General features: G+C 43.5%; 1 protein-coding gene across 21 annotated transcripts in view; it reads right to left on the bottom strand.

Annotated features, from left to right (window-relative positions):
- The window catches only part of CELF4 (CUGBP Elav-like family member 4), a 703,890-nt gene that overhangs the window by 69,460 nt on the left and 607,001 nt on the right, over positions 1-27,429 (bottom strand). For 16 of the 21 annotated variants that reach the window (XR_014687072.1, XR_014687073.1, XR_014687074.1 and 13 more), the window contains exons 6-7: positions 11,814-11,957; positions 1,936-2,083 (exon numbers count right to left, since the gene is read on the bottom strand). Coding sequence is in view for 16 of the 21 variants with exons in the window: in XM_084503539.1 (XP_084359665.1) it covers positions 1,936-2,083; positions 11,814-11,957 (292 nt within the window). In the remaining 5 variants the exon portion in view is untranslated. The remainder of the gene's footprint in view (positions 1-1,935; positions 2,084-11,813; positions 11,958-27,429) is intronic. The other 5 variants (XM_084503536.1, XM_084503537.1, XM_084503541.1 and 2 more) reach the window with 1 other exon arrangement.

The following is a 27,429-nucleotide window of genomic DNA, read 5'->3' as shown; positions in this document are numbered from 1 at the left end:
TAGGATATTTTCTGTGTCCTGGATATCATGGCAGACACAGGATTTGGCTGTTGTACTGGTATTTACACACCTGTGTCACAGGACTGCTAATTCTGAAGACATTTATACTCAAAAGGGTTTGTGCTCTTTTGTGGTGAGGCCATCATGAGCCACAGCCTGGATTCAGCTTTCCAGGCCCTGAGAGCATTTGAATTCCAGGCATTCTTTGTTTGACATTCTCTCTGCTCCCACCAACACAAAACAAATCTAGCTAATGCAAATATGATAATCTTTCCAGCAGCGGGTTTAAAGGGTGCACATATAATTAAGCCACTTTTCTATTTGGATTCGCAGTAGCTTCATCGACTCTTTGTTTATACATTTATCGTCGTGTAAACACATATTTCAAAATGTATGGTGTAAGATTTTCAAGTCAAGCACTTTTTCTTGGTTCTCCATAAGTTCATGTGGAATGAGATCTATCTCTCTTTCTCTCCTTTCCCCTCCACACCCTCATATTCTAATACAATCTGACCCAGTAGCTGCTGACATTGTTCCCAGCTACAGATTGCAAAGAAGCTAAGCTGTGTGCTAATGGGGAGGTTTTCTCTGGCAGACAGAAATTAGCAGAACTGGATTCATTAGAACTGGATTCAACAGCCTCCAAGCCTGCTCTGCCACAGTACCTTATCTCCCTGCCATCCAGCGTTTCTCTGCCATGAGGTATCTTTCCTGGCTGCTCTGTCAGTTGGCCCTTTCCTGCTCCAGTGCTGGTGCAGATTTCTCCATGTTCAGCAGTGAAGCTGCTCTCTTACAGCTCTGCTCTGCAGGATTCCCACACCTTGCCTTCCTACCACTCACTGCACCATGGCTGGCTCAGGCCTAGCTCACTCCTGCCACATCTCACCCCAAACCCTTGTCAAGCTGCTCCCCTCCAGGCTAGCTCAGTGCTACAGCACATTGCTCACTGCAATGCCATGTCACTGAGCTCAGTCGCACCTCCAGGACCTCTCACAGGAACAACTGGCATCACCCCTGGGACACGTCTATCCCAAACTGTCCCTTAAAAATGGTCCTTTTCTGCAGTTACATCTTTGTATCTTCTGCTCCCCTACCAGACTCAGCAGTATACTTCAAACCTTTCCAAATTCTCACTTATTTCACGGTTTGGCCCTGCTTCCCCAGCTGCCACCCTAGTCCCCTGCTCTTAGGCTACCCGCCACTGCATGACTACCTGTCCTGTCCTGTCCTCAACCTGTTCCTGCCCAAAGGATTTCCTTGTGCTTCAAGCCCCCAGAAATCCAGTCCTGTTTCCACCCCAGCTTAATTCTCTTCCTCTGAATAACATAACCCACCTCCTAGCACAGGCTTCTTGTGACCTGTCACACTTTAGCCAGACCCTGGCTCCCCATCACTGACTACCTGTCTCTGCTCCAGGAGCAAGAAACCTTCTCACCAAATGCTTGCATTCCAGGCAGCACCAAAGGTCTTCCCTGAGCACCTCCAGTCCTATTTCACACCAGCACAAGGCTTACGTGTCCCAAAGACACAGCTCAGCTCATTAACAATGTAACATCCCACCACAAACCTTATTTTGTTTGTTGTTGGACATCCCTGGCTGTGCTTGCACTAGCCCTGACCCTTCATGTGTCCATACATACCACCAATAAACCAGTACAGATCACTGGGGGGTGTTTTGTGATGTTGTGCCATTGATGATAAGAGACACAGACCTCCAGCTGGCCCTGGTACCAGCAAAGGCTCTCTCCTTCAAAAAGGATCTGGTCACCTCTGTTCCTTCCTTCTGGTGGCCTTCATCGGCAAGACCACCATTTTAGAAATTTAGAAATTTCTCCTGGGAAAGAAGCTGACACCTAGCACATCCTTCCAGGTCTCCTCTGCCACATGTCTGGATTTTCCTGCTCTTTGCCCTTTCCACCCCTCTTGGCCCCTTACCTGAGGTTGGAGTCATGGGGGCGGCCGCCAGGCCATTCATGTTCAGAGCCGCCATCTGCTGCATCTGGGCCGCGGCGAAGGCTGCCATGGGGTTCAGGTAGCCGCCCTGCGCCACCGAAGCCATGATCGCGGCCTGCTGCTGCATCAGCTGGAACAAAGAGAGCAGGGAAAAAATATCACGCGGTCACCAGCAGAGCAGCCTGGGGCACCAGCACCAGGACGGAGGCCACACACCAGGGTGTGAGGGATCCCTCTGGTTTGAGATGTCAGCTCACCATGCCTCTGGTACCCCACAACCTTAGCATTCTTTCTCACTACAAGGGGCAAAGTGTATTATTGCAGCTTGGGGTGTTTACGCCCCCACATCCCCAGTGTGTTCTCCAGTGTGGAGGTCTCCTCTAAGCTGGACTCAGCACTCTGACTGCCAGACCCTTCCTTGATGAGAAAGGCAGAGAAAACACTTTATATGCCCCTGAGCAGAGAGGTTTCATGGCTTATGTTGCTTGTATCAAAGCTCTGGGAAAGCAGTGGTGACTGCTGAGGGGAGACCGGTGTATGTGGAGCAGTGAGGAGTGAGGGCCCCCTCTCCAGAGCAGCAAGCTTAGCTAGTTCTCTGGGGATAACTTGACCCATTTTCATCTGGTGGTGAGAAAAATCACTCTTTATCATGTTGCTGGGATTTCCTTAAGTTTTATTTTTTCTAGAATGTCATCAAAATACTACCTCTTCTAAAGCACCTACAGAAGGCAGAAACAAGGAACCTGGGCTATATTTTCAGGCATTTTGCAGTAAGAATTTTGGAAGAGAAGTGGAAGCATTTGGAAGCAAATGGATAAGTATGCTGGAAATGCTTCCTATCTTAAAACCAGACCTTGCTATCATTATTTTTTACTCTGAGCCTAACTCATGAACAATGCAGTTCATGTGTACAGTATGGTTGCAGTGGGCCAGTAAAATGCTACTGGTGTGAAGAAGACAGCTTAGATGAAGCTGCCTCTTGTCTCACTTCTCTGGAGCTGTACAAAGAGCCAGATAAGTAATATCTGAGGTCCTGTGAGACAGTGTCCAACCCCCAGTACTGACTGACAGTGGATGCTTAGAGAAAGGGTAGGGAAAGAGGATGAGCAGAGACTGAAAACTCACTCTATTCATTCCCCAGCCTTTGGTAACATATGACTTGATGACAATAACAGAGAAGGAAACTATTTTTTTATAAAGATTTTGGAAGTGACTCATGTATTTGCTGTCTCCGGGATGAGTTTTGCTGCTCTCTGTGATTTCACTTTCTCTCCCATCAAGAAATCACCCTCAGATGCTGTTGTTTAAGCACACAGGATACGCTTCTCGGCATTAAACAGACTTCAAAAGTCACGACAAAAAAGTCATGACAAAATTGTGAGAAAATCTGACAAAGTCACGACAAAATCTGCTCCTTGCTGTTTAACGTTGAAATATTGGCTAAATTGACTGTTCTTACATATACACACTGAAATATATCCTTGAAATCACCATTCTCACTCAAATACTGAAAATTTCCTTGTCACCATCTGTGAAGAGACAAAATTAAAGGATGCTCTGCCACTGATCCACTGTATAACCATAGAGAAATTGTGCAAACTTGCCTTGGCTTCTCCAGGTATAAACTGAGACACAGGATATCTGTCTCCCCATGCAGGGGTGACTTCAGATCTACAGATGAAGAGTGCAGTACTAGAGTTGAGTACTATTATTTTTTGTAGCCTCATACAGATTGGTGCCAAGGTGGTGGCTTCCCCTTTGATTGTTAATTACCCTTTTTTATTGTACCCTACATAAGACACTTTCACATTTTAATTAGTGATATCCTGTTCTTTGTAATTACTGATGGAGTGATTAGACAATCTTTTCTATTATAGCACAATGCCGATTCCCCTTTAAGGGGTACATTTGTGTCATACATTTGTAGGCACCATTTGAGTTTATTCTCAAGATGAGGCACTGAACAGGTGATTTTATTAAGTATGCCAATGAAGTGAATGAGGAAAGGGGAATCCATCTATCTTTAACACTGGACTGACTCCAGCACTAGGTGTACTGACCCATATCTCATTTTCTGTGCCAGGTATTTTCACCTGGGGACAGCTGAGGATGTAACTGGCCGGTTGCAGAAATGATGGCCAAGATCTGTGTCTATAGGATCTATTTAGCATTGCTGATCCAAGTAGCAACTTTCTGAGACGGATGCAGTTGCAAGGGCTGGGATCAGTCCCAGTCTGGCCTTTGCTGACTTTTCTCTGTGTTCCTCCACACCTGATCAGAGCTGCACAAATGAACACACCCCAGAACATGGAGTGACCTGCAGCTGGTCATGTGTATGCCATCATCAGTCTGACTGGCAGATAATAGCCTGGAATTTGTACCAGGGACTTTCTTTGGGACTTCTAGAGCAGACAGTGGACTTTGATTTTGACATTTCCCTTTGTCAGATTCTGTGAACTAAATACAGATGGGGTACCTCTGAGTTAGTCACCTATTATGGTTGATGTGGTAACAGGCAGAAGAGTCTAGGCCAAGATTCATCTCTCCCTTCTGTACCCAATTGCCTCTGGGCAGATGAATTGCAGCTTTGTTTCTTCCTATTGACTGCATGTGAAACCCCTGGTGATCAGTTCAGCTGCACATACTGACACAGTCAGGTAAAATCATTCCCACTCCTTACTTGGCCCTCAGTGGATATTTTTGGATGTCGGTTCCCAACTATTTAAAAGAAAAGTGTTAATCCTTTTTTTGTTTGTTTGTTTCACCTTTGCTGTAAGAGACACAGGGCTCTATCTACAAGACACTGTGTTGCCAATGGTAGCAGAAATGATTGTGCTACTCCAAAGACAATCTCCATTTTGCACTCAGCAGAGCTAAGCAATCACTTGTGACATTATTTGTGGCTTATGCAACTTCCTTTCCTGCTTATAAATGTTTCTGAGCTGTTCAGAGTTAGCTCCACAATGGCAGATACTTCTCCCGGTTTGCAAACTGTGTGGCTTCTTGTCTGTTCAGAGGGCTTGTAAGTTTGCACTGGAATATGTGTGTTGGGAGACAATACATGGCTACATGTGTACCACCTTTTGCAGTATAATGCTATGCATGTATTTCTGTCATAGATCTTCAGAAAGAAGAAGAAGATATTTTCTCTCATCACGAGAGGAGGAAGACATTCTTAACCTGCTCATGACAGTTGGAGGTGCAGGGACTACAGCCTAAAGCCTGGCGTGTTTTAAAAAAAACATTCAGAAAAAAAACTGGCCATACTCCCACAGAGTCTGAGTTAGGAGCTTGGGATCAAAGAGGTTAAATACAGCTTAGGGTTAAAAAGCCAATGCAGTAAAAATAAAGTAGTAAAGGACCTAAACTGTGATTTGGTTCAGTTGCTTCTGCTCTAGCAGACATCCTGTAGGGAGTGGTCACCCCATTTCTGTAATGCTCAGTGCTCTGGGGACACCTGGGCTGCCCTAGAGAGCTGGAAGCCCCCCTGGCACAGTAAAATGTGGAACTGGGGGTTTGTACCGCGTGACCCAGATGACATACAGCTCACTACAGTCTTCAGAGCCACCCCATGGGGTAAACTTGGATCTCCTCCAGAGCTGGAAGCAGTATAACATCCCATAGTTGAACACAGCCCAGCTAATCGACTTTGCTTCATTGGCTAGACAGGGGACTCCAACCATGTCTCATCCTCACCCAGACATCACACCCCTTTGCAACATGTCAGCACCCTTTTGCTGTCATGTTTCCCATTCATGCCTTGAAGATGTAGCCCTTCCTATTAGGTCAGAGGTGCTCAAGAGTAAGGGCTAAGGGGGAAGAGGAGGGAGAGTTTCCCAGCGTAGCAAATGATGGTCAGAGCATGGCTGATGGTCACAGCACTGCTGAGTGCAGCGGCATTGCAGGGGTGGGAGGACAAGAGCTTGGTCACCTTGAAAGAAGCTGACGGCACAGGCCTACCTCCTTCCCCCCACGTGGCTCCAGGGAGATTTACAAAAAGAGGGCAAGTCCTTAAGGGTCACTGGTCTTTCTTATAAAACCACCAGGGCATTCCCAAGTGAGCTAAAATAAAAGTCACCCTGCTCCTTCCCCAGCTCCCCTCGAAGACAAATGTCCCATCCACTCTCCTTTCACTTTGAAAGAGGCCCAGTGTATGATCCCAGTTAATAAAGCTGTAGAAAGTGAGGCAGTGACCCCACCAGAGGCAAATCAATAGCAGCAGGGCCCCTGGGTATTGTGTACTTTAAAATATGCCATTTGAAATGCAGATTTTCCCTGCCTGGGCTGGGGCCACAGAGCACTAATCAGAAAGGCAGCAGCCTTATTATCTCAGGCTGTTCCAAGGGGACAGAGGGGAGCTTTTCCCTTCCTCGTTTGGAAGGACGTATTTCCTTCTGCTTTTCTCACTTCCTTGGCATGATCTTTGCCTCAGCATTTAGAGCTTTTTCCCATCATATTTTATGGATTTGTTCCCACTTTCCTCCAGCCTGGTCATTATTATTGCTCAAATATTTATCTTCTGAGGAGACCAGGAGATGTTATCAAACCGGTCCATGCATGTGGACAGCATTTATAGAGTTATGAGCCTGAAGTCCCCTTCCCAGGGCTTCAGAACCAATGGGGCATCTGGACAGGCACTGGTGAGGCCATCTAAAGCATGGGAAGAGGTAGTACATGATCACTGGTCAACAGTGAAAAAAGGGAGGATTCACCTCACACATATTCTGCTACCTCATGTTGAGGTGGCTGAACTTCAGACAGCTACGTCATCAGTGGATGCACAGGTACCTCCACAGGGTTATCCATCATGTCCTACCATGGGAGATTTAGATGAAGCACAGCAAAGGGTAGTGTTTTGCAGCACAGCTGTGCCAAAACAAGAGCTTGCTTGGTGCTTGCTGCCAGTCCTCCTCCCAGAAGTGGGTGCCTGCTTGGTCACTGCCAGCCTAGAGGATCAGGGTGGGGACCCATGGCCAGAGGTGTTGTTGGGAATGAGACAGCCACCTCTGGCACTGGGTGGCTGTCAGACAGCAGGGCTGTGCAACTGCACTCCAGGAAAGGAAATATTATCCTTTTCCTATGGGAGGAGGAACAGATGCATGGAGAGATGAAGCGACTTACTCAAGGCCATAAACTTCTGCTAGAAACAGGACAAGGATGCTACAGTCAACATTTCCCAGTCTCCAGAAGAAAAACATGTGAAATTGAGGAAGAGGAAGAGGAGAGAGAAGGATTATTTCTGATGCACCCTTTTTGAAATAGTGTGATCATTGCCCTTGGAGAAGGCTTACTCTGAATGATCTGATGACCTTCTCATTTTTTGCAGAGTTATTCTCTATCCTCATATCTGAATCACCTGATGTTTTGTTTGACTATTCATATTCTTCATTCAGTAATAATAATAAAAGTAATAACAGCATCCTACGCTTCTCACCCCTAACGATCTATACAAACACTTAGCTAATTAATCCTCATGGTATCCCTGTGGTAGAAAGAGGTAAGTAAAGTGATCAATCAAGCAGTAAGAAGCCTCGTATTTGGTAAATCACGGAATTGACAAATTCATGACTGTTTTACCTAACTGGCCCTTGGGAAATAAAAACATCTTCCAAGCCTTCAAACAAACTTAAGAAATTCTGAAAAATATTCAGAAGGGTCCTTCCTTTTTTTAAAATTATTCTTAAAAACAAATTTATTTTCTGATTATTTAAATTGTATTAAGAACAAAAAATTAACAAATGTGTTATGTATGGATTCATGTGTCTTAGTGACTTTCTGAAAACTGTTACACGATAGTTTGGGTTTCTAAATTCCTGAAAACTGTGAATAAAAAAAGAAATATATATATGGAGCCCAAATGTGCAAATGGCTAAGTCATGGTTCACTCCCTGCTACTCAATTTTTCTGAAATACCAGGGAAATGACAGTCAGAAATATGGTATTTGCCCTACTACAAAATACCATGACTTCAAAACAGCTTCCTCTTCTGGAACAGATCAGAAAAACTGGCATGCATAACTGTTAGTATTTACCAAGTATACTGTCCCATTTTGCTCATTTAAATAAAATAATTATATGGTGAAGACAGTCTATCTATATAAAGCAAATTTTCCCTAATTTTGTAGGGCTAGATTAGAAAATATATATCTTTCGAAAATAAATTTACAGTATGAATTGCATAAACACTGGAAAAAGTGATTCTTCTCTTCAGCAGTACCTCAAATCCTTTAGCAGAAATAGCCTTTCAGCTCCCCAGGAGATGGATCAGGGAGGCAGAGGTGGGCAGCTAGGTTTCATGGTCAGCACCATAGTCACTACCACCCCAAAATCCCAAGGTGACCACTTCTGATTATGACAGATCTATGCAGTGCTGGATGTACCCAGACGCGTTGCAGTTACCGTCTGCAGTTCAGGAGCCAAAGCCATTTGCACTTTTTTGGAGTGAGGGGAGCTGGGATTTACTGAGGGGAAAGGACTTGCTCTAGGCCAGAGAGCAAATGTTACCATTGTCTGTGCTGCCTCTGTCCCCATCTGTCCGTTTTCACTCAGTAAATCTATGCCTGTCCGCTGCTGCAGAATACAATCAGTGCCATGACTGGAATTTGGCCAGGAGACTGTGGCTAACACTCCCACCCTATTTTTTATGCAAACTTGATTTATGACTTTGATCTTATTTTAAATAATTTAAAAATTAAATAATTTATACAGTATCTGTCACTTTCCAAGGCTCCTTCCTTTGTTCTTGCTCAGCTCTTCTGCATTTTCCCATCTTCCCAACCCTTTTTGGTCTCTGCATGTTTCCTGTCCTTCATTGTGGGGCAGTAGTGACCTGAGACAGTCGCTAAGCACTTGCCACTTCCTACATAGAAAGAAGAGCTGGAGGAATTTCTTCCACTGCAGCTTATTTGGTTCAGGACTGTACTACCACCATTCATAGTCTGGTTTGACTTTTACTGCTCATGTTTTCAGGCTTGGCCACCCCATCCTGCTTACCAGGATCTAAGAGGGTACATTGTGCTGCAGTATGTGCCTGCAGGTTCGTTCTCAGCTGGTAGCAGATCAAAGGTGGTGCTGCTTAGCATCAGCCTCCTCTACAGGCTGAGTTCAGACCTGTACCTCAAGCTGGCTTTATCTGAGACTGCAGAAATTGATGCCCAACTGATGTGGATCCACAGGAACCTGACAACAAAAAGGGCTGGTGCCCATACATGCATAAACTAAAATAATTAATTGCCTCATAAAAAAAAATAATAAAAAAGAAGCAGCTAAATGAATCTGGGAAGATATTGCTGGGGAAAGAAAAAAAAAAAAAAAAAAGAAAAAGAAACAACCCAAACAAACTGAAACAAATTAGTAAAGGGACTCTGGGAGCTTTAGGGAACCATGAAAGCTGACTTGCCTTGAGCTGCATACAGAAGAGGTGAGGTGGGTCTGATATGACTTTCTGCAACCCTGAAACAGCACACAGAGTTTGTGCCAAGCTTTGTCCTGTTTTCTTGCAGGTGGCACATAAGGGGGGAGGCAAAAACCTCATGCAGAGGAGAATCCCCTTTGCTTGCTGATTTCGTTGCCTCTGGAGCTGAGGCCATATGGCTGCTGAACCTGAGGACTAGTTGCTCGGCCGACACGGGGCCGTCGCTGCTATCAAGGTTAAGGTTGCTTAAGCTGAGGTCGAGTGGCTTGGCAGGGAGCAGCAGCAGGGAGTGAACCATGACACGGCCATTTGCTGAGCTGCTATGGAAGCAACTTAAAGAGGAGCTTGGGCCCAGAGCACTCTTGGTAAGCACGCTAACGACTGTCAGTCAAATACTGATGGACTGAGACCCTTGCCACCTCTCCCCAGTGGCGCTGCTTGATTTGTAAATCCAGGGCTGCCCACTCATCTCTCAAACAAGAGCACCATGTGGGTTTCTGCTGAACTGGCCACCTTGATGCATGGAAACCTCTGGGTAGGAGCTAATTCGGTCCTGGTGAAGTGGATGGGGTGAGGGTGCCTCTCTGGGGGATTCAGCAGGCACCCACTGCCTAGGGACACCACAACCGGCCCCATGGGGCGAGCCACTAGAAGCTGCTGGATAACCAGCTCTTGTAGGACTGCTTGGGAACTCATCTGGCAATGTCAGTCAGGGCTGGACTGCAGTGGGATAGCCAGGAAGACATGCTATGAGTACAAATCAGTGTCTCATGCTAGTGCTGACCTCACTATTAAGCACTGAGGCAGTTCTTAAACTTGCATTACCACCAGGTCCATGTGTGAAAACCCGTGGAGAGATGGCATGAGAGAGAGCCATGTCCCTGAGGGAGACTGGAACATAAATAAATCTGGCCATCATCTTCATTTGTAGATGGGAAAACGAGACCAGGGGGTCAAATGACTCACCCAAGGTCACACAAGTTGCTGGTGGCATTGGCAACAGCTGTCACTGCTGTCCTGCTCTTGCATTTTCACCGTTTCACCTTCCCTCCTCTTGACTTGCCTTAGTGCTTAAACTTCAGTTCGGTCTGAATAAAACTGCCCCCCCATTCCCTCTCACGCTATCGATCTCTCCATCTCCCGCTGGCATTTACGAGGTGCCAATCACCCTGATATCTAAGAGCCGGCAGTCCGGGGTGGATTAATCGGGACCGAGGGAACGTCACACAGCCTTGGCGCTCCCTTCCTTTCCTTTTGTGTGAGCCTGCGAGATGAAGCAGATAGGGAGAGACACAGATAGGGATGCTGATTGAGAGACAGCATCTGAGCAGGCTCTGGGTGTACAGGCGCCACACGGAAATGTGATCCCATCATTTAGACAGCTCTGAAGTCCCCAGGGTAATTGGTGTCACCAGCTTGTCATATCCAATGGGTCAAGATCTAAAACTTATTCTTTCCCCCTTATTAGCATATTTACCAGGAAAAAAAAAAAAAAAAAAAGCAGGTCCAATTCTGTTTTCACAGAAGTTGATAGGAAAAATATTCATTGGTTTCAAGGGGAGTGGGAGCAGCCCCAGGAATTGCTTCCACTCCTTCTTCAGAGATAAATCCTCACTCAAGCACCTATCCTCAGAATGTTCTATATTGTCTAGTGAGAAATAGATGGAGGGAACTTTTATGGTGTAAGGATGCAGACCTCATCTTCTTTTGTATCAGTATAACTCTGGGCTGACTCTTTTATCATGGCAATTATAGGAATTAGTCTAGATTAAAAATGAATATAGCTAAGAAGAGTGCAGTTAAGAAGAGATGTCCAGAGCATCAGGACAGTGCTATCTTTATCACCTCTTCAGCTGCCTGACTGATGCCTGTAGCATAATGCTGCAGCCACATTTTTGCTTGAAAACCTCTGCAGATGTTTGTCCCCAGCTGCCCATGGGTATCCCTCTTGTTTATTCCCCTGCTACATGAGGGCACAGATGCTGCATCCCTCCCTCTTCTCATTTCCCTTTTTTCCTCCCTATTTTTAGCCTAAGGAAAGGTATGTATGGTAGAAGCATTATGGTGGAAGCATCCATACTGGGGCTATGTCAGAAGCCCAGATCCCTGTCCAGTCGTGAGTTGTCCCAGAGGCCCAGTGTCCAGGTTAGGTGTGTAAGACGGATACCAAAAGTTAAACATCACAACACTGCTTTGAATAGCTGACGCGTTTTCCCAGTGTGCTTAAACAATATTGCTTTGGGGAATCAGAACTGTGTGTGTGTATATATCTGCTTTTCCATTTTATGATGACACAGCTCAGTTCGCTCCCATCATTCAACTAATGAAGAAATTACTGGCTCCTATTTTGCTGTTGTACTTGTTTCTCTGCTCACGTGTGTTTTTGTGTTCTCTACGTGCTATCCCTGTCCCTGTGAACATGCATAGAGCCAATGTTTATACTTACTGCCTGTGCATAGGCTCCATAGGCTCCAAACTGGATGGCCATGGGGTTGAACATTCCCATTTGTCCCGCCATTTGCTGCATGCGCCTCATTGTACGCTCCTTGTCCGTATCTGCAAACTTCACCACCAGGCTTGAAGAGGCTCCCTGCAGGACAGGAAAAAAAGGAGACACGCAAGGGAATTAGCCAGGTACACATCAGCTCATGCAATCCATACAGCATACACGGACTAGGCAGTGTGGGATCCCGCTGGTGCTGATTTTTCCCACACAACTTTCTGGCCTTTTGTATTGGACCTTTGCAAGAGGCTAAGGGCATCAGGAAGCAAAGGACTCTCTGGGGGGTGAACAACTGAGGCCGGCAGCCCAGTTCCTAGTTTCCTCCAAAATTCAAACTTCTAGGCTGTCATAAATATTCTCTCTGCAAAAATTTTTGCCTTACTCTTTCAAACTGTAGAAAACCTTCTGGCCTGTTTGCTCTCAGCAGAGGGTGAGGATCTGGACTCAGTGCAGCAAAATGTAGAAGTTTTTGCTGGAGTTATGTTGTGGGATTTGTGAATTGGCGGACTTTGATGGAACGTGTTAGCTCTGTGCATGCCAGACCACTAAGATGGATCACTCTTCCACACTGTGGTGTCTTGTAACCCCTATGTCCAGTGAGAAAGCCCTGCCTAGCCTTGGAGGCAGGATTCAGTATGCTGGGTAGGGCAAAAGTCCCCTCACCAAGCAGCATCTAGTCAGCACTGTTAAATCAGGGGAGCAAAAATAGGACCTGAGTTCTCCATCCCTGAACAGTAGGGAAAAGAGAGGCTACCACAAAAGACACCAAATGTAATGCTACATTTTTCTGGGCAAGTTATACAATGTTTGGGTTCTGTTTGCAGTCAACACTGCTGCAGAACTACCGATGATCATGAGAGCTGGCTGCAGGAGTCTGAAAAATGTAGAGGTCTGGGGAATGAAAGGACTCTCTCTCCTTCCCAAAATGAGATGAAAGGTCAGTGACAACAATTCTTCGATTTCTGATAGGAGGAGGAGATGGGAAGAAATAGACCTGCTTAGGAAGGCATGCATTGAGATTGTTTTGGCTGGCTCCAAGGCCTTCCTCACTGCATGGGTTGCTTGATTCCCTACAGTGCGGTGTCCCCAGGGGGATGGGGATGCAGCCCCGACAGCAGGCAGACAGTTGCCTCAGGAGCTGGGCTGCCACCGCGCCTGGGGAGAAGGGCAGGTGAGCTGTCAGGAGACTGACAAAAAGCAGCTGAAATCATCGCGTTCCCATGGTACGCTTCCCTTTTGACACACTGGTATTCACTGATGGAAATACAGTCAGCGGGGAGACGGCAATAGGGGAGCGCCAATTCCGTGCCAGAGGAGCTAGGCTGTTGTGGGGCCCTCTGTTTTCCTTCAGAGGTGGGATTACATGGGATTGCACAAGGGGAGTGTAGTTAATTTGCTTACCTACACACCTATGTACTCACGACCAGAAAAAAACAGTCTCAGGGAAAGAAGAGTTGCTCTGTGACAAATTGGGAATAGTGTAGTAAACTACAACCACGGACATACATATATATAAGTCCAGGCTTTGCATATTCAATAGCCTCTCCAGATCCTCAGTTATGAATAAGGAGTTGAGGAATTAACTCGCTAAAACAGAAAACAATCTAAGGCCACACAATGAGCAATGTTCCCCTGGATTAGCAGCCTGCTCTGGAAGAAAGTGATTTTCATTGGCAAAGAATCTTTCTTTTTGACCTGTTACTCTTTCTCTAATAAATCTATAACCCACTTGAACAATGTGGTGAAGAACAAGGGGTTGAAAGAAGTGCTTCAGGAAAACAAAGGCAGGGAGAGATGAATGCTCTATTCAAGGGTGGAGAGCAGTCTTCAGAAGTTATTAAGAGAGCAAAACAGAACACAGGAGTGAAGGGGGAGTGGAGAAAAAAAAATCAGCCAAGATTCCCCTGCATTTCTGCTCAAGACTGGGCAACTTTTCATTTTTTTTTTTTTTTTTTTAAATCACACGATGTAGTTATTGATCCTTCCCCAAATCACACTCTTAATTGCAGCTCATCGACAAATGAATATTTTAATGCATACATTTCCTGCTAATTATCACCTGGACCAGTCCTTAATTAGATTTCAACACTCATTTAATTAACCCTGATCCAAGAGACTGTTTGGTAACCTGAATCTAATCATTTAAAGCTATTTGTAGCTGTATTGGAAGGAGGCAGTGGTCCACAGCAGACTGGGCTGTTCAGAGCTGTTGTTGTGGTTTGCAGAGCAGAGGCTGCAGCATGGTGGGCACAATACAGTATGGAGGATTTTCAGACTGAATAATCTGAATGAGTATTCATCTCTGTAAATGGGTTTTAAAGATGTGACCTGTTCTAGATAGCAGGACGGAGAAGTGTAAATAAGTTGGTGTCTTCTTCCTTTGCCTTTTCTTTCTATCTCTGTTTGCCCTGGAAGTCTTAGGGCTGGAGACCTGCCTCAGGAAATTGCTGATCCCTCACATTTTTGAAAACCAAGCCTTTATTGTAAATGACATCATGAAAATGTGGGTAAGCTCCATATGAAGTTCTTGCCCCTGGAGTGTTCTTCCCTCCTGATGTGAGTCACAGTGACTGCACAGCAGCCGTTTGACCCAATGGAATCCAAGACTGCCTCTTATGAGATGTTTTTCTGGGTTGCCTGTCACAGCAGGACTTCGGGCCTCTTTGAACACCACTATCATATACACAGGGCAGAAAGGCCATTGGCAAAAAGAATCAAGTTAGAACACAGACTACAAAGAAGGAATAGAAAAGGCAGCTTTTTTTCTTTTTTTTTTTTTTTTTTTTCCAGAGCACGCTGCAATGAGATGTACATGCAAGCAGTTAAAGATAAGTAGCCAACAGAGATGCTGCTCTGCTCTTGAATATGAACATTGACTTTGGGATCAATGCTTTCTATATGTGGTTCCTCATGTGCAGCTCTTACACACAGCCTGAACTCTGAATCAGGCAGTGAACTCTACCAGGCCACCCAGTGCAGGATTTTTAGCAAAGGAGCCGAACAGCATTCATCTAAAGCAGCCACAAGATTACTTTCTACTCCAGTGACTCCCCATAATCCACTAGATAACATTAGAAATACCACAGAATGGGCCAATTTTCAATGGGGTAAAAACTACAGAGCACTTCATCTGGGCTATTTATTGCTTCTGTGAGCAGTTAAACCATGGTGTAAATCAACCGTTGTCTGCTGACAAAGGCAATAGGTCCTGTCTGCTTGGTCATTTATTAGTAATACATAAGCCTCACCCTTGCTCTCTCTGGTTGTTGGACTGGACATTACATTTCCCCAACCCCCAAGAGAGCTACAGTAGGTAAATCAATAGTGTTTGAAATATACTTTGAGATCTGTGTTAATTCTGCATTTTACCAAGGAAAAGACCTGTTTATTTCTCTGCCTTGCAGATCCACAGTCAAAAGAGACTATTATGAAAGTGAGCCTTCCTGCTGGTGCCTCTGCAATAGGCTACTTGGAATTGGCATTTATCTCCTCTCCCATCAAATCAACCTCCTTTTTCAAGTGCTTTGATATCTACTGATGAAAAGAATAATATAAGGGCTAAGTATTATTATGCTTTCCCCATTCTCTCTTGGGCCAGCAAGTCTACTTAATATGACTATCTTGCTTCCTGTCCCCCTCCCGTGCGTGGTAATGAATTGCTCCCCTTAGTCAGCAGAGTCAGATGTTCTCTAGGCTGGCGGGGCGAGGAAAAAGATGGAGGAAAAATCACCCTGCACCACACTCACTTTGTAATCCCTAATCAGAGTCCTCTGTGGGAAAAACTAATTTCCCAGCCTGTCTTGACGTGTGAAATAAAGTCATTCTTGAAAACAGGAGCTTGACAGGTCGCTTGTGAAATTTCATATTCAACTAAAAATAAAATATCCATCCATTGATATTTCATTTAAAGGCAAAGGAAAACAAATCTTTTGCCTGGATGTTGGGACTGGTTCCCATTAGTTATGCCCTTCCAAATGGAGGGTATGCACAAATTAAGTTTAATATTTTGAACAGACTAAATAATACTGCACAACATCAGGGAAATCTGCCTCTCCCTAGAACGATATTCATAGGCAAAGTTTTGTGAAGATGTTTCCTTGCAGAATATATTCTTGATTTTTCTTTCTTTGGCAGCCCTCTAAGTCTTCTCTGACTCAGTATGTTACCTACCTTTAGAAATGGTTAGAAATATTTTTCTTGCAAAACTGATGAATTTGGGCCCAATTCACTACAGCCATTAAGATCATGTTTCACTTTAAGCTTAACTAATGTCTCATTGGATGTAAGCATATACTTAAGTACTTTACTGCAGGGATGTCTGTCTCATACAGGTGGACTTTTATCTCATGGTTAGCTCAAGTGGAGCCACTAAAATGTTGGACCAAAAGTATTTTAAAATGGTTTGTACATTAAAGCTCTAGTGACTAAAGCTCTTGAGTACAAGAGAACTGAATGTGCAGATCCCACTAAGTAGCTTCTAAAATGTCATCCATGCATACCAGCTAAGATGCTTAAATGAATAGATACTGCTGGATACTTCCCATTTGGGCAATCAGACTACCTTCTTAAGTGTCGCCATGTGAATGGGGTTGCTCATGCTGGACATTTTGCCTTAGCACTCTCCCCTTGACGCATTCTTTGCTTTAGCACTCTTCCCTATTTTCACAAAAGGATCCCTAAAAGGCCTTGAAACCAAAGGGGGAATTTTTTGCTTCTTTGTTTTGGGTTCTATCAGATCAGGGTATTTGGTATGATGTCTCCTAAATTTGAAAGCAAAACTAGAATGGAGGGACGGGGAGGATTGATTTCATGTATCTCTTCTTTAAAAAAAGTGCTGCTGAATAAGCCAGCAAGGGGGCTTGAACCCAAACCTGGGATTTTAGACAAGTGAGAAAGAAACTACTGTCCAATTAAAACTGTAGAGCAGAGGGAATTTTAGCTAGGTAGAGATGCTGGAAGATGGCCAGAAGACCAGGACTAACATCCCTCCCCTCTTGTGAGATATGCTATGTTTTTCTGTACTCAGGGCTTCAATTTCATGTCTCATCTGAAAGATGAGTAGAACAGCAGTCACTAGGAGCGATTTCAACTGTACGGTCCTGAGAGCTGGTTTAGACACACTTGAGACAAGAGTGACAGAGACAGAGTGGAGAAAGGAGGCATTCATCCAGGGCTGGAGTGACAGACCCTTTGATAATGCTGCTCCCTCGGTAGAGGGGATTCTTCATGCAATGTCTAAGCAGAGAGAGTTGCTGCAGGTACTTCCCTTCACAGGTCTCCAGAGTTGTAATTTATTTGGAGTGGAAGCTTGATTTAGGTTTTACTTGCCCATACACTACTTAGCAGGTGTCTCTCTGAGCTAAAGTTATTGCTTTCCACAGGGCAACAGAATCATTGACTTCTAGTGACACTGTACCCAATTCTAATTAAAAAGAACTCGATATATAACCCAGGTATTAGTATGTCCCTCAGATCAAAGTCAGGTATCCAAACAACCTAAACTTCAAAGCTGAGTTCCTCAAGCAGGTCTGCATTTTTCAGCTCAGTCTATGTCCTTCCTTAATGCATCATGAAATGGTAAGTGTTGTTACACCAGTAGGCTGGAAATTCTTTCCTGCTATTTAGAAATATGAAAGCAATAAATAATTCTTTTTTGTCTATTTGAAGAAAACCTACAAAACAGAATTAAAAAAAAATAAATGTAGGTTTCTCTTTCCCATTAAGAGTAACATGGTTTGGAAGATAATGTAGTTTTAGTTCTATATTTATTAAAAATGTACTTTCCATGGAAATATTCTAGCAATGACAAATACTGTCATGCCATAGGTTTTTTTTTTTTTTTTTTTTTTTTTTTATAAATTATTATTACTATTGAAAAACTATTTGGTAGCTGCAGTGTAGAACCCCATTAAAGCTAGTGTCTGAATGATCACAACTTAAAAGAGACAGTACCTCTCCTTCAATCTAAATAGAAAAGGATGAAAACAACAGAAGTAGAATAATTCCACTGCCATAAAGTGAACTGCCTGTTGTCACAGCACAGTAGCACCACAACCAGATACATTTCAAGTGTGCATGTGATGCAGAAGAATACTGCAGTGGCACTGAGCTGCAAATATGCTGCACTCAACAGGGCACCCCAGATCACTGTCAGGCTGTACCACTTTGGACTGTTGCAGTGTAAAGCGTGTTGCATGACAGGGATAGCAAAAAGAATTTGCATTTGAGGCATGTTTAAATTGAAGACCCCAAAGCACTGTACAACTACAGGGTCATTAATTGACACACATATGTTTGCAGGGAGGTACTTGCATGCTTTAGTATGGTGAAACGTGGTGAACTGAAACTATGAGATGAACTAGTGTAAAGCTCCAGTTTGGTGGCTTTGAAAGAACAAGAAATCTGTTTGTGCTGAAAGACCTACGTGCACTGCATCCTGCTTCACCAAGATTGCAATGTCTCCTTGCTGCTGCGTGAGACTTGGCAGCCACTGTTTCCTGTGGGTACCACAAAGACCTTTAGGATGGCAAGTCAAGCGTATTTCCCTACCTGATTTCACTTGCCAGGGAACATCTGAGGCAAAGACATGGGTGTTTGATAAGATGATTTACAATTGTAAATTTCTGTAGATTTTGATTGAGGATCTTATTCGAAAGTTATTGTTTTGATCTAAACATATTTTTGCCCTTTAAAGATTTATTTTGATCTTTGCATAACCCATTTGGGTAAATAACTACTGAATCACAGTTCTCTATTTTGGAACAGGATAGTAATCTGCCCAATGCTAAGGTCTCTCTACCTTCCATACAGATCACCAATACCAGTGCAGATCACATGTCTGAGCAGGGCCAGGTAGGAGCAGATTAAAGAGGAACAAGGAGAAGCATCCAGAGAAATTTAAACTTGATCCAGAGGCTGCTAAAATAAAAGAGATGGTTCCAGTGATTTAAATGAGGTTTGGAGCAAAAGAAAGAAGGGGAGATGGAAGAAGAAAGAAACCCCCCTCAAAGCAAGAAGAGTGGTAAGGAGCTAATGCTGACACCTTCACTCTTCTCTGTGGCAGGAAGAACATATCCTTATTACAGGACAGCAGTGCTGGCTGCTAGAGCACTCTCCAGAAAGCTGGGAACTCCTTTGCTGGACAGGGAGTGTTTTATGTCATGTAAATTGCTCTGATCTCCTAAAAAAGTCAGTGCTTGCATATTATTTTAGTCCCCTCCCAGCTCCTAATCTCATCCAGATGAGACGGGGGTTAAATGTGGTAAGTCTCATGGGGCCTCACTTGGGCAACACAGGGCTGTGGCACAGTCCTGTGCCGGCTTTTCCCCAGCCACATCCATGACTGCTGATTTAAGTTCCTAAACCCCCTTGGACCTGCAAAGAGGTGTTACAGTGCCAATTAGCTCCTTCTGCCTAGGGCGAGGCTGCGCGGCTCACCAGCAGCTACGCCTCTTATCCCATTTGGAGGCCCTGAATCCTGTGCTGTGGAGGGAAGAGGTGTAGTGAGGAGGCCGGGAGAATGGCCAGCAAAGCCCGTCACATCCCACAGGTCTCTTCACTGTCCTGCCAGATGCCTGTGCAGCTACGGCAATGTGACTGGAGAAGAAAAGCAGCTCTGATGAGTGCTCCGGCCCCCAAAGGCCGTCTTCGGCGCCAGTATGATTCATACCCCCTGTCAGGCAGCCGGGCTGCCTGGATTTCTATTCTGGGACCCTGAAACATGTGATTTATTAGTTCATTTATGGAACAAGGGGGGAGGCAGGGAACATGGTCCTATGATTTTATTTTATATAGAAATTATTAAGGGGAATTATGTTAATACTGGGACACTGCCGGCCCAAAGGATGTGAAATCAGCTGTCTTAGTGGCAGCTGTGGGGTGGGACAGTCCATGAACCCAAGTCCCCCTCTGGTCCTAACCTGCTGCCCAGAGGAAAACAAGCCTCAGCTATAAGGAATCACAGGATTTAGATAGAATAAATGACTGCAAATTAACATCCCGGTATTAGGTGGCTTGTTGCTTCTTTCATACCAATGGCCAACACATGACTTTATAAATGGTGTTTAGGTAGCGTATTCATAAAAATAATTCATTGCTGGAAGGAGGGCCAGGCCTACTGCTGTTGAACTATGAATGGACTCCTAATGTGATGTTATTTTTTAATAGAAGGAATGGATGTGTTGTGTCCATTCCCGAGTTAATTAAGCCAGTCTGTGTGTTACAGAAAGCCATTACTTGGCATGTATGCTTTTTTACAGAGCAGAAGATCAACAGAGAATAGAAAAAAACAAGTCTGAGTTGTCATCTCCACTCTTTTCCATTAGCTCCTCCAGCATCACAGTGTAAAATGAAGCCTCAACCTTCTACATTTGAGGAGATAGACTTGTGATGATAGCCCACTCCACCTCAGTGACCTCAGGCAAGTAAATTTAGGGCAAATTCAGCTGGGAGACATGGAGGGCACTTACATGCCAAAATCATTAACTTTCACCAGTTACCTTTGAAAATCCCCTCCACCTCATCTTTCTGTATTCATGTAAAACATAGCTAATGACTTTCCAAGTTTTCTATTTAACCTGCCAGCCTGAGGGGTTCAGCAACTCCATCCATGTGCTGACTGGCACAAGGTAGCTTTTATTAACTGAGGACTGGAAGCCCTGCTGGCATCCAGGTGAGACTAAATTTTGTTGGTTAATTAATACTCTGAATCATGGTCTGTCTAGTTGTTATCTATTTGTATTATGGATTTGTCTGAAGTTCTGCTTCTTACCTAGATATTTTGAAGACACTCCTGGGAAGTGAGGTGGTGGACTGATGTCTTTAAGTTTGGCCTTCTTAATTCTACATTTTCCAGACTTAAATAAGTATTAAAATGCAGTTACCTAAGAATCCACTAGTAAATTACTTCTCTGCTGGATCAGGAACAAGAATTGCTGTGACTTTGACTAGAAACTGACTAAATCTACTAATTGTAAGACTTGCTCATTCTCAGACACTGTTCCTTTTTTTTTTTTTTAAATTTTTCCTCTTAATTTCCATCTAGTGTCTGGGCCCTTAAGGGAGTATTCATATGACCTACTTGCAGCCATTTTTCTTGTCTATTCTAAGCCATCAGTTACTTGAGACCAACAGATGTCCCTCTGAGTTGTGAGGGACATTAACTCTAAGAGAAGTGTAGATGAGAATATTAGTGATGACACTGAAGTTTTATAGTTTGACCATCACTTTGATGTAATTCAGACATGTCAGCCCTGGCCTTGGTTGATAAGTTACTGGACATAGAAACTATTCTGTAAGAGGTATGCATGGTGCTCAGTACAGAGCAATTCCATGCAGGGTTGATGATAGCCACATTTCTAATAGTAGCCAGTGGTAAAAATCACCACAGAGTTGTTACGCAGAGGAAGCCAAATAAGAGTCTCTACGAGGGTGAAGAGTTTGCTCTTGTTGAGGTGAGACATGCAAACATGAAGCTGTGGCTTCACACGCCCTGCTCCCACTTTTGCTTATGTGACTAATTTGGTTGATTTCCTGAAGATACGTTTTGTTGGAAGTGTAACATGCTACAAGTTGTGAAGGAGCTGAACTCTCCCAACTTCATGGAAATGACAAACCCTTCTTCCAAGCACTAAAGGCTGCCATGAGCCCAGAGGGAGAATTGGATCGTGCAGCTGGATGTGCGTGTGTTTGTGAAGAAAGGAAGAGAGATGAGGAAAGTTTCTCCTATGAAAGAAATGATCCAATTTGAAGCAAGTCCCTCATGGGAAGAGCTGTGACAGAGGCTGCTCTGTTCCTGTTAATTTTCACAGTGCAGCTGTCAGCGGGTCTGTAAATAGTACTCCGCGAAGCCAACACTTCCTATCCACACATCAACCATTCAATTAACAGAAGAACAGAAGAAGGAAATAAAGTGCACCACAGCCTTCTATCACGGCTTTGATGTTTCCCAGCAATTTATGAAAGTGTACACAAATCTAATTACAAGCCCCACTGCTTCCCATTTACATGGAGCTCCTCAAGTTCAGAGCTGTTTATATAAAAATAATTGTTAAAAATACCTCAGCTGATCTACGGCATTGTGGCCCCCCACTCACCGGAGCCGCCACGCTGCTCCTCCCAGGGAGTTTCTGCCGACTCAGCACTTTGGTGCCAGCGTGCACGCATAATAAAAGCTGCTTCCCCGCCGCTCTGCAAGTGAGACGCCTGAGCTACAACTTCATCATGCCCACGAAGGCCTATTTCCCTTCTTTCCTCCACCTGCTCAGTACTCCTTCTGCAGACTCTCATAGCTTTCTCTTCCCTCCCTAATTCACCTAAATATTCCTCTGCTGTGTTGACAGGGGGTGAGAACAGCTGCTCGGCCAGCTTCCGTAATGGGGCTGTGTCTGAAGTTAACTTCACAATGCTTTGCAAAGCCTTAACTGCACTGTAGGAACGCAGAGCAATAATAATAGCGGTCATAAATATGAGCCAGGGTTGGTTTCTTTGATTGGAGACCTGAGCATCCAAACCCAGGATGGCAAATGGTGCCCCATTTCCTATGAGTCAGAAAGAGGCCCACTGCACATAATGACAATGACACTTGTTTCTTGGGGCAATTTTGGATAATCTCATATTTAAGTCACTCTCACTTTGTAATTCATTAAGCTACATTTTTATTTTATTTTATTTTTTTACCTTTTCATTTCACAGTCTCTTACAGTACCAGAGGTAGACTGAACATTGTACAGGGCAAGAAGAGAATCCCTTCATCTGACTATTAATCATGCTTGGTTGAGAATCTCAGTGCCCTGGGTGAACTTCCAAGGAATATGGTGGGCAGAGGGTGAAAGTCAACATTGTTCTTGGTGTTGTGTCCTTCCTATTTGTAGAGTAATTAAAAAAAATATTAAATATAGTAATTAGAGATCCAATTTGTCTGTAGCCTAACAACACAGAGTAAAAATTGCATGATTTCATAGAGTCATACAATATCCTGAGTTGGAAGGGACCCACAGGCATCATCGAGTCCAACTCTATCAAATCACCAATTTGATACAGGTGGCTACTGAGAAGACATCTGAAATCATTTTTCCTATTAGTGCAGATTGGAGTTGCACAGAAGATGTGGAAACGGAAGTCCCCAAGTTAGCAAAGTTTGGGGTTGCAAATTTTTTTTGAAGTTCAACTTAATTTGAATCTCTCTCTGTAAAGCAGACATCTGTTCAGTGCTTGTATCCAAGTCTCACATTTTCCTTTCTTTTCACAAAACTGAAGATTCCATATGAAAAGTAATTTTCATGGAAGATTTTCAGCCAGGCATAGATAGACCTGGGATGATATTTCCTGGATGCAGAAGAAATGCTGCAGTTTGACCAACTTGGTGCAGAAACTTCTATAACTAAACAAAAGATTACTTGGTCTGTGTAATGAGGGAAGCCACCTTATAGCATTCTGTATGTCTTAACAGTTTTAAAAAACTAATGAAGGAAAAGAGATATAGAAAGAACATAGTGTTGACAGTTGGAGTGTTAGGCAAGTTCAAAATACAGTCAATGGATCAGGTATCAGAGGACTCTGATGAGGGGATGCCCGCTTCCTGAATTCCAAATTGCTTTAGTTGGGCAGCAAACACCCAGAATGGGATTCAGCTCCCCTTGTATCAGGCATGAAGTTAGGTGTACAGTCTAAGCTGCTTGCTCTTGGCACACTCATTGGGGAGGCGAATACCTCCAAAGCTGAGTCAGGTGATTTTAAGGTAGATGTCTGAAGTATTTGGGAGGACTCATGCTCTGAAGTGAGGCCAAATTAAGAGCATCGACATCTGATTTGTAGATGGCTCATTTCGGATAAAGTTACTGAAGAACTTTATCTCCAGTAAGATTACCGCGGCAGTGGCAAGTGGAGCAGAAGGACTTCAGGTGGCAATGGTGTGTCACCAGGGAGCAAAGGCAATCGTAGACTCCAAGACATCTGCAGGAAGCAAGTGGTTTTGCTTTTGTTTTTAAGCAGTAAGGGTCCTTTTTCATTCTAAGTTGCACTTCAGGTGACTAACCACTATTTTGTATCCAACAGACCATGGGAATCCAACACCTAGAATTAACTGAAAAGCACACTTCTATTTGGGTTTTGGTTTGACAGGTTTCAAGATCTATTTCTGTATAATATAATACCTCCAGAGGTATCTATTTCTCCCTATTGATTGTAATAGAAACTTAGATGACAAGCACTTAGACAACATGATCTCAGTTCCTAAACTTTTAGATGTCTTCAGTTAGGTGAGACAAGTCCCACCTCAGTTATTCAGTCTAACGCCATTGCAGAGATCTTCCTTATAATTAATGAAAGGAATTTCCATTATAATTTATTAAAGGGACAGACATGCCCAGAAGGTGATTTATCTCATCCTAGCACAGATAAGTAAGGGGAAGAACGCACAAATCTTTAGAAATCTCTCTCTCTCTTTCTCTCTCAGTCCTTTGTGGGAAAACAGTTGTAATAGATTACAAATTTTCAGGCTGTTAAAGCTAAATAAAATGAATTACATTCTTAATTCCTCCTTACATTATCTGCTTCTATGCAAAAAATGTAGGTAACAGTAGTTTTACCCCTTTCAGGAATTTCAGGAATTAATTCACAAGAACAAGAAATTCTGAGGTGCCATTCTGAGGTGGATGAGATAGTCAAAGAGATGTAACAGTAGTATAATATTTAACCTTGTGTACTTTATGGGTAGCATAAAGGCTGCTGCAATTTTGGTATGAGTGATGAAGCACGGAGGAGAGTTTATTCTCCGTGGGTGGACGGACAAGGCCATATCTTAGATGTGTTGTGCAGAATGACTCCTCAACATTTGGCTGTCGCCCGGATGTGAAGACATGGAGAAAAAGAGAAAACCAAGCTGAAGATGATGCTTAGGTAGGAGCATGACTGACAGGTAGGATGATAATGTTGTCCACAGTAATTGAGAATGGAGGCGGAGAAGAGAGGATTCAGGGTTTGGGAGGAAAAGTTTAAGAGCTCCACTTTATGCATAGTGAGCTTGATCTGACAGCTAGACATCCATCCACTAGGAGATGCTGGAAAGACAGGCCAAGATTTTAGTTTGGACAGGAGTCAGTCCTGCAGTAGAGAAGTCAGATCTGCAAGCTGTCACTATAGAAATAGTAGCTGAATTCATGTTGGTAGATAAGGCTGCTAGGGACAAGGCTTGGATGAAGAAGTAAAGAGAATCAAGCAAAGAGACCTAAAGGTAAAATGGGGAAATCATTGTTAAAAAATTATGTGCAAAAGTACATGAAAATGATGATCTCTCACAAAGGAGGACATGAAGGTTAAGTAAACTCTATCCTAAAGCTGACAGACAATTCTAAAAGGCCTCCAGAAAGTACTCTTGGCTGGTGCTCTAAAATACAGAAGGAACTTCGGGCTTGCTTAGGAGTAAGGCATTTTAGGAAAGTTATTTCTCAATGCAATTGCTTTGTGTGAAAATTTGAAAGTTGTAGACATGCTTGGTGAGCCCTTTGGAGAAAAAAGAGCCTCGCATGGAGAAGTGGGCTTGTGACGGATGGCAGTCAGGCACCTGTCCAAGGAAAGGTTAATAAAAAAAAACTTTCATAAAAGAAAGTTGCCTTTTGAAACTATTAGGCAACATATGTTGTGTGAACAGGAAGTCACAGCAGAGCAATAATCCTGACAGCTGTGGAGAAACAGGAGTCTGCCGCACGAACGAATGGCTCGAGACCTGACAAGAATGATGATGGATGCCCCGTTGGTAGTACACGAGGACAAGGCAAGAGACATTTAAATTGGCTGAACCACAGGAACAACTTTGAGTTGGCATCGCAGCTGGACAAACGAGGCCAGTCCTAATGGTGAAAGAATTGGGAGGGGGAGCTGAAGGAAGATGGCAGCAACGCACCCCTCCTTTCCAAGGACGAGGGCTACATCGTCATCTCACCACGAGGTGGCTGCATTTCTCTGTGAACATCCAAGCCCTGAAAGATGCAGTGCACCCTGAAGCACCATGAAAAGGAGAATTGGGACAGAGCTCATTTGCAGAATTTGGCCCATTTCTTTCAAAGTGTCCGAAGTATTTTGAGGCCCTCTGGGAAAAGCAGTGTGTGCTCAATGTCTTGATCAAGTGGCAAGTCTCTTGACAGGTCCTCACTAGTCTGCTGAGCCATGGTAACTGCCTGTGTGACTGCTCATACCTCAAGGGAGATACGAGGCACTGCCACGTAATTTGGCTCAAAATGAAGACTAAGCTCATAATTTTCTCCTTGCATTTTCTGTGGACTAACGGTTTTTATATGGAGTACCGCTGAGATTCAGCCAATTCATGGAAAGTTGTCAAGTCATGGACGTTTGAATTTAGGATGTATCTAGTGAGGGTGAAAGTACAAAGTTTTCTCAGATAAACAGAGATGTGGTTATTCAAGAACATTTATAAAACAGGTATTTGAGTCAAATAAATCAACAAGAAAAATGGTCCCATAAAAATCTGACTGATGAAACGGGCAAATTCTTCATTATTTTGCACATCTTAAGTTCAGTTGGCTTCAGCAGGATGAACCAAAACTTGCTATGAGGTGGTAAAGAGAGGAATATTTTTTCTTATATAAAGAGTGTTGAAATAGGTAGAATGAAGATATTTTAGATATAGTAGGTCTAGATAAAATCTTAATCACTCCTTGTGTTTTGCTTGTTTTCTTCCCTGTCTTCATCTCAGTGTCACCCAAGTTTCTAAGCTTTTTGGGTCTGGAACTGACCTTATTACACCTTTTAGTGGTACCACATCTTGTGGAACTGCAATTCCTTGTGTCAGTCTATAGATGCTATCCCTTTAGGTCAAAGTTTTAAAGACATTCAAATACCTCTTCAGCCTTGCTCAGGAAAGATGTCCACAATATTTCACTGTGTGATGCCAGCATCAAGCCCAGCATGTGGTTCTGTTAGAAGGAATCTCCTAGGAAGAGTCTCCCAGTCTTGATTGTAATCATTCAAAAAATGGAGATCCCACCTTTTAATAACCTCACCGGTAAACATTTACCGTTTTCTAATCTGACTTGTCTGATCTTGAGTTCTAAAAAACAAGATCTTGATTATTTGCTACTACTAGAAACCTCTTCCTGTGACAAACTTCCCACTTTCATCCCTACACAGACCCAGAGACAATCTGCCAGGCCCATTTTAAAATTATTTGGATAAACTTGTGAATTGAGATCAGAGGTTCTTATTGAAAGGGAGATTTTATAATCTTAAATATTGAATATTGAGATTCTCTGTATCTTTTACAAGCCTTCAGCATGTTTCTTAGCCTTTCCTTATTTACACTGTGAATAATTAGTAATAAAAATAATATACTATTATAATAAACCAAAACATATTGGACCAGATTGCCTTTCTGTGCTGATAATGGAATGTCTTACATTCCTCCAGGTCTGCATGGTGGTGTACAAGTATTGTTTTGCATAGAAAACACATTTCGATTTTAATTTCCACTTCCCTGGACTATCAGCTTGGAAACGTTGTATTAGTCCAAGCAGAATGATACCTCAAACATTTCCTGGAAGATTCA

This window comes from Aythya ferina, assembly GCF_964211825.1.
Source record: "Aythya ferina genome assembly, chromosome: Z".
NCBI lineage: Eukaryota > Metazoa > Chordata > Aves > Anseriformes > Anatidae > Aythya > Aythya ferina.
The sequence above is the reverse complement of the archived record's forward strand: the minus strand, read 5'-3'. Positions and strand labels throughout refer to the sequence as shown.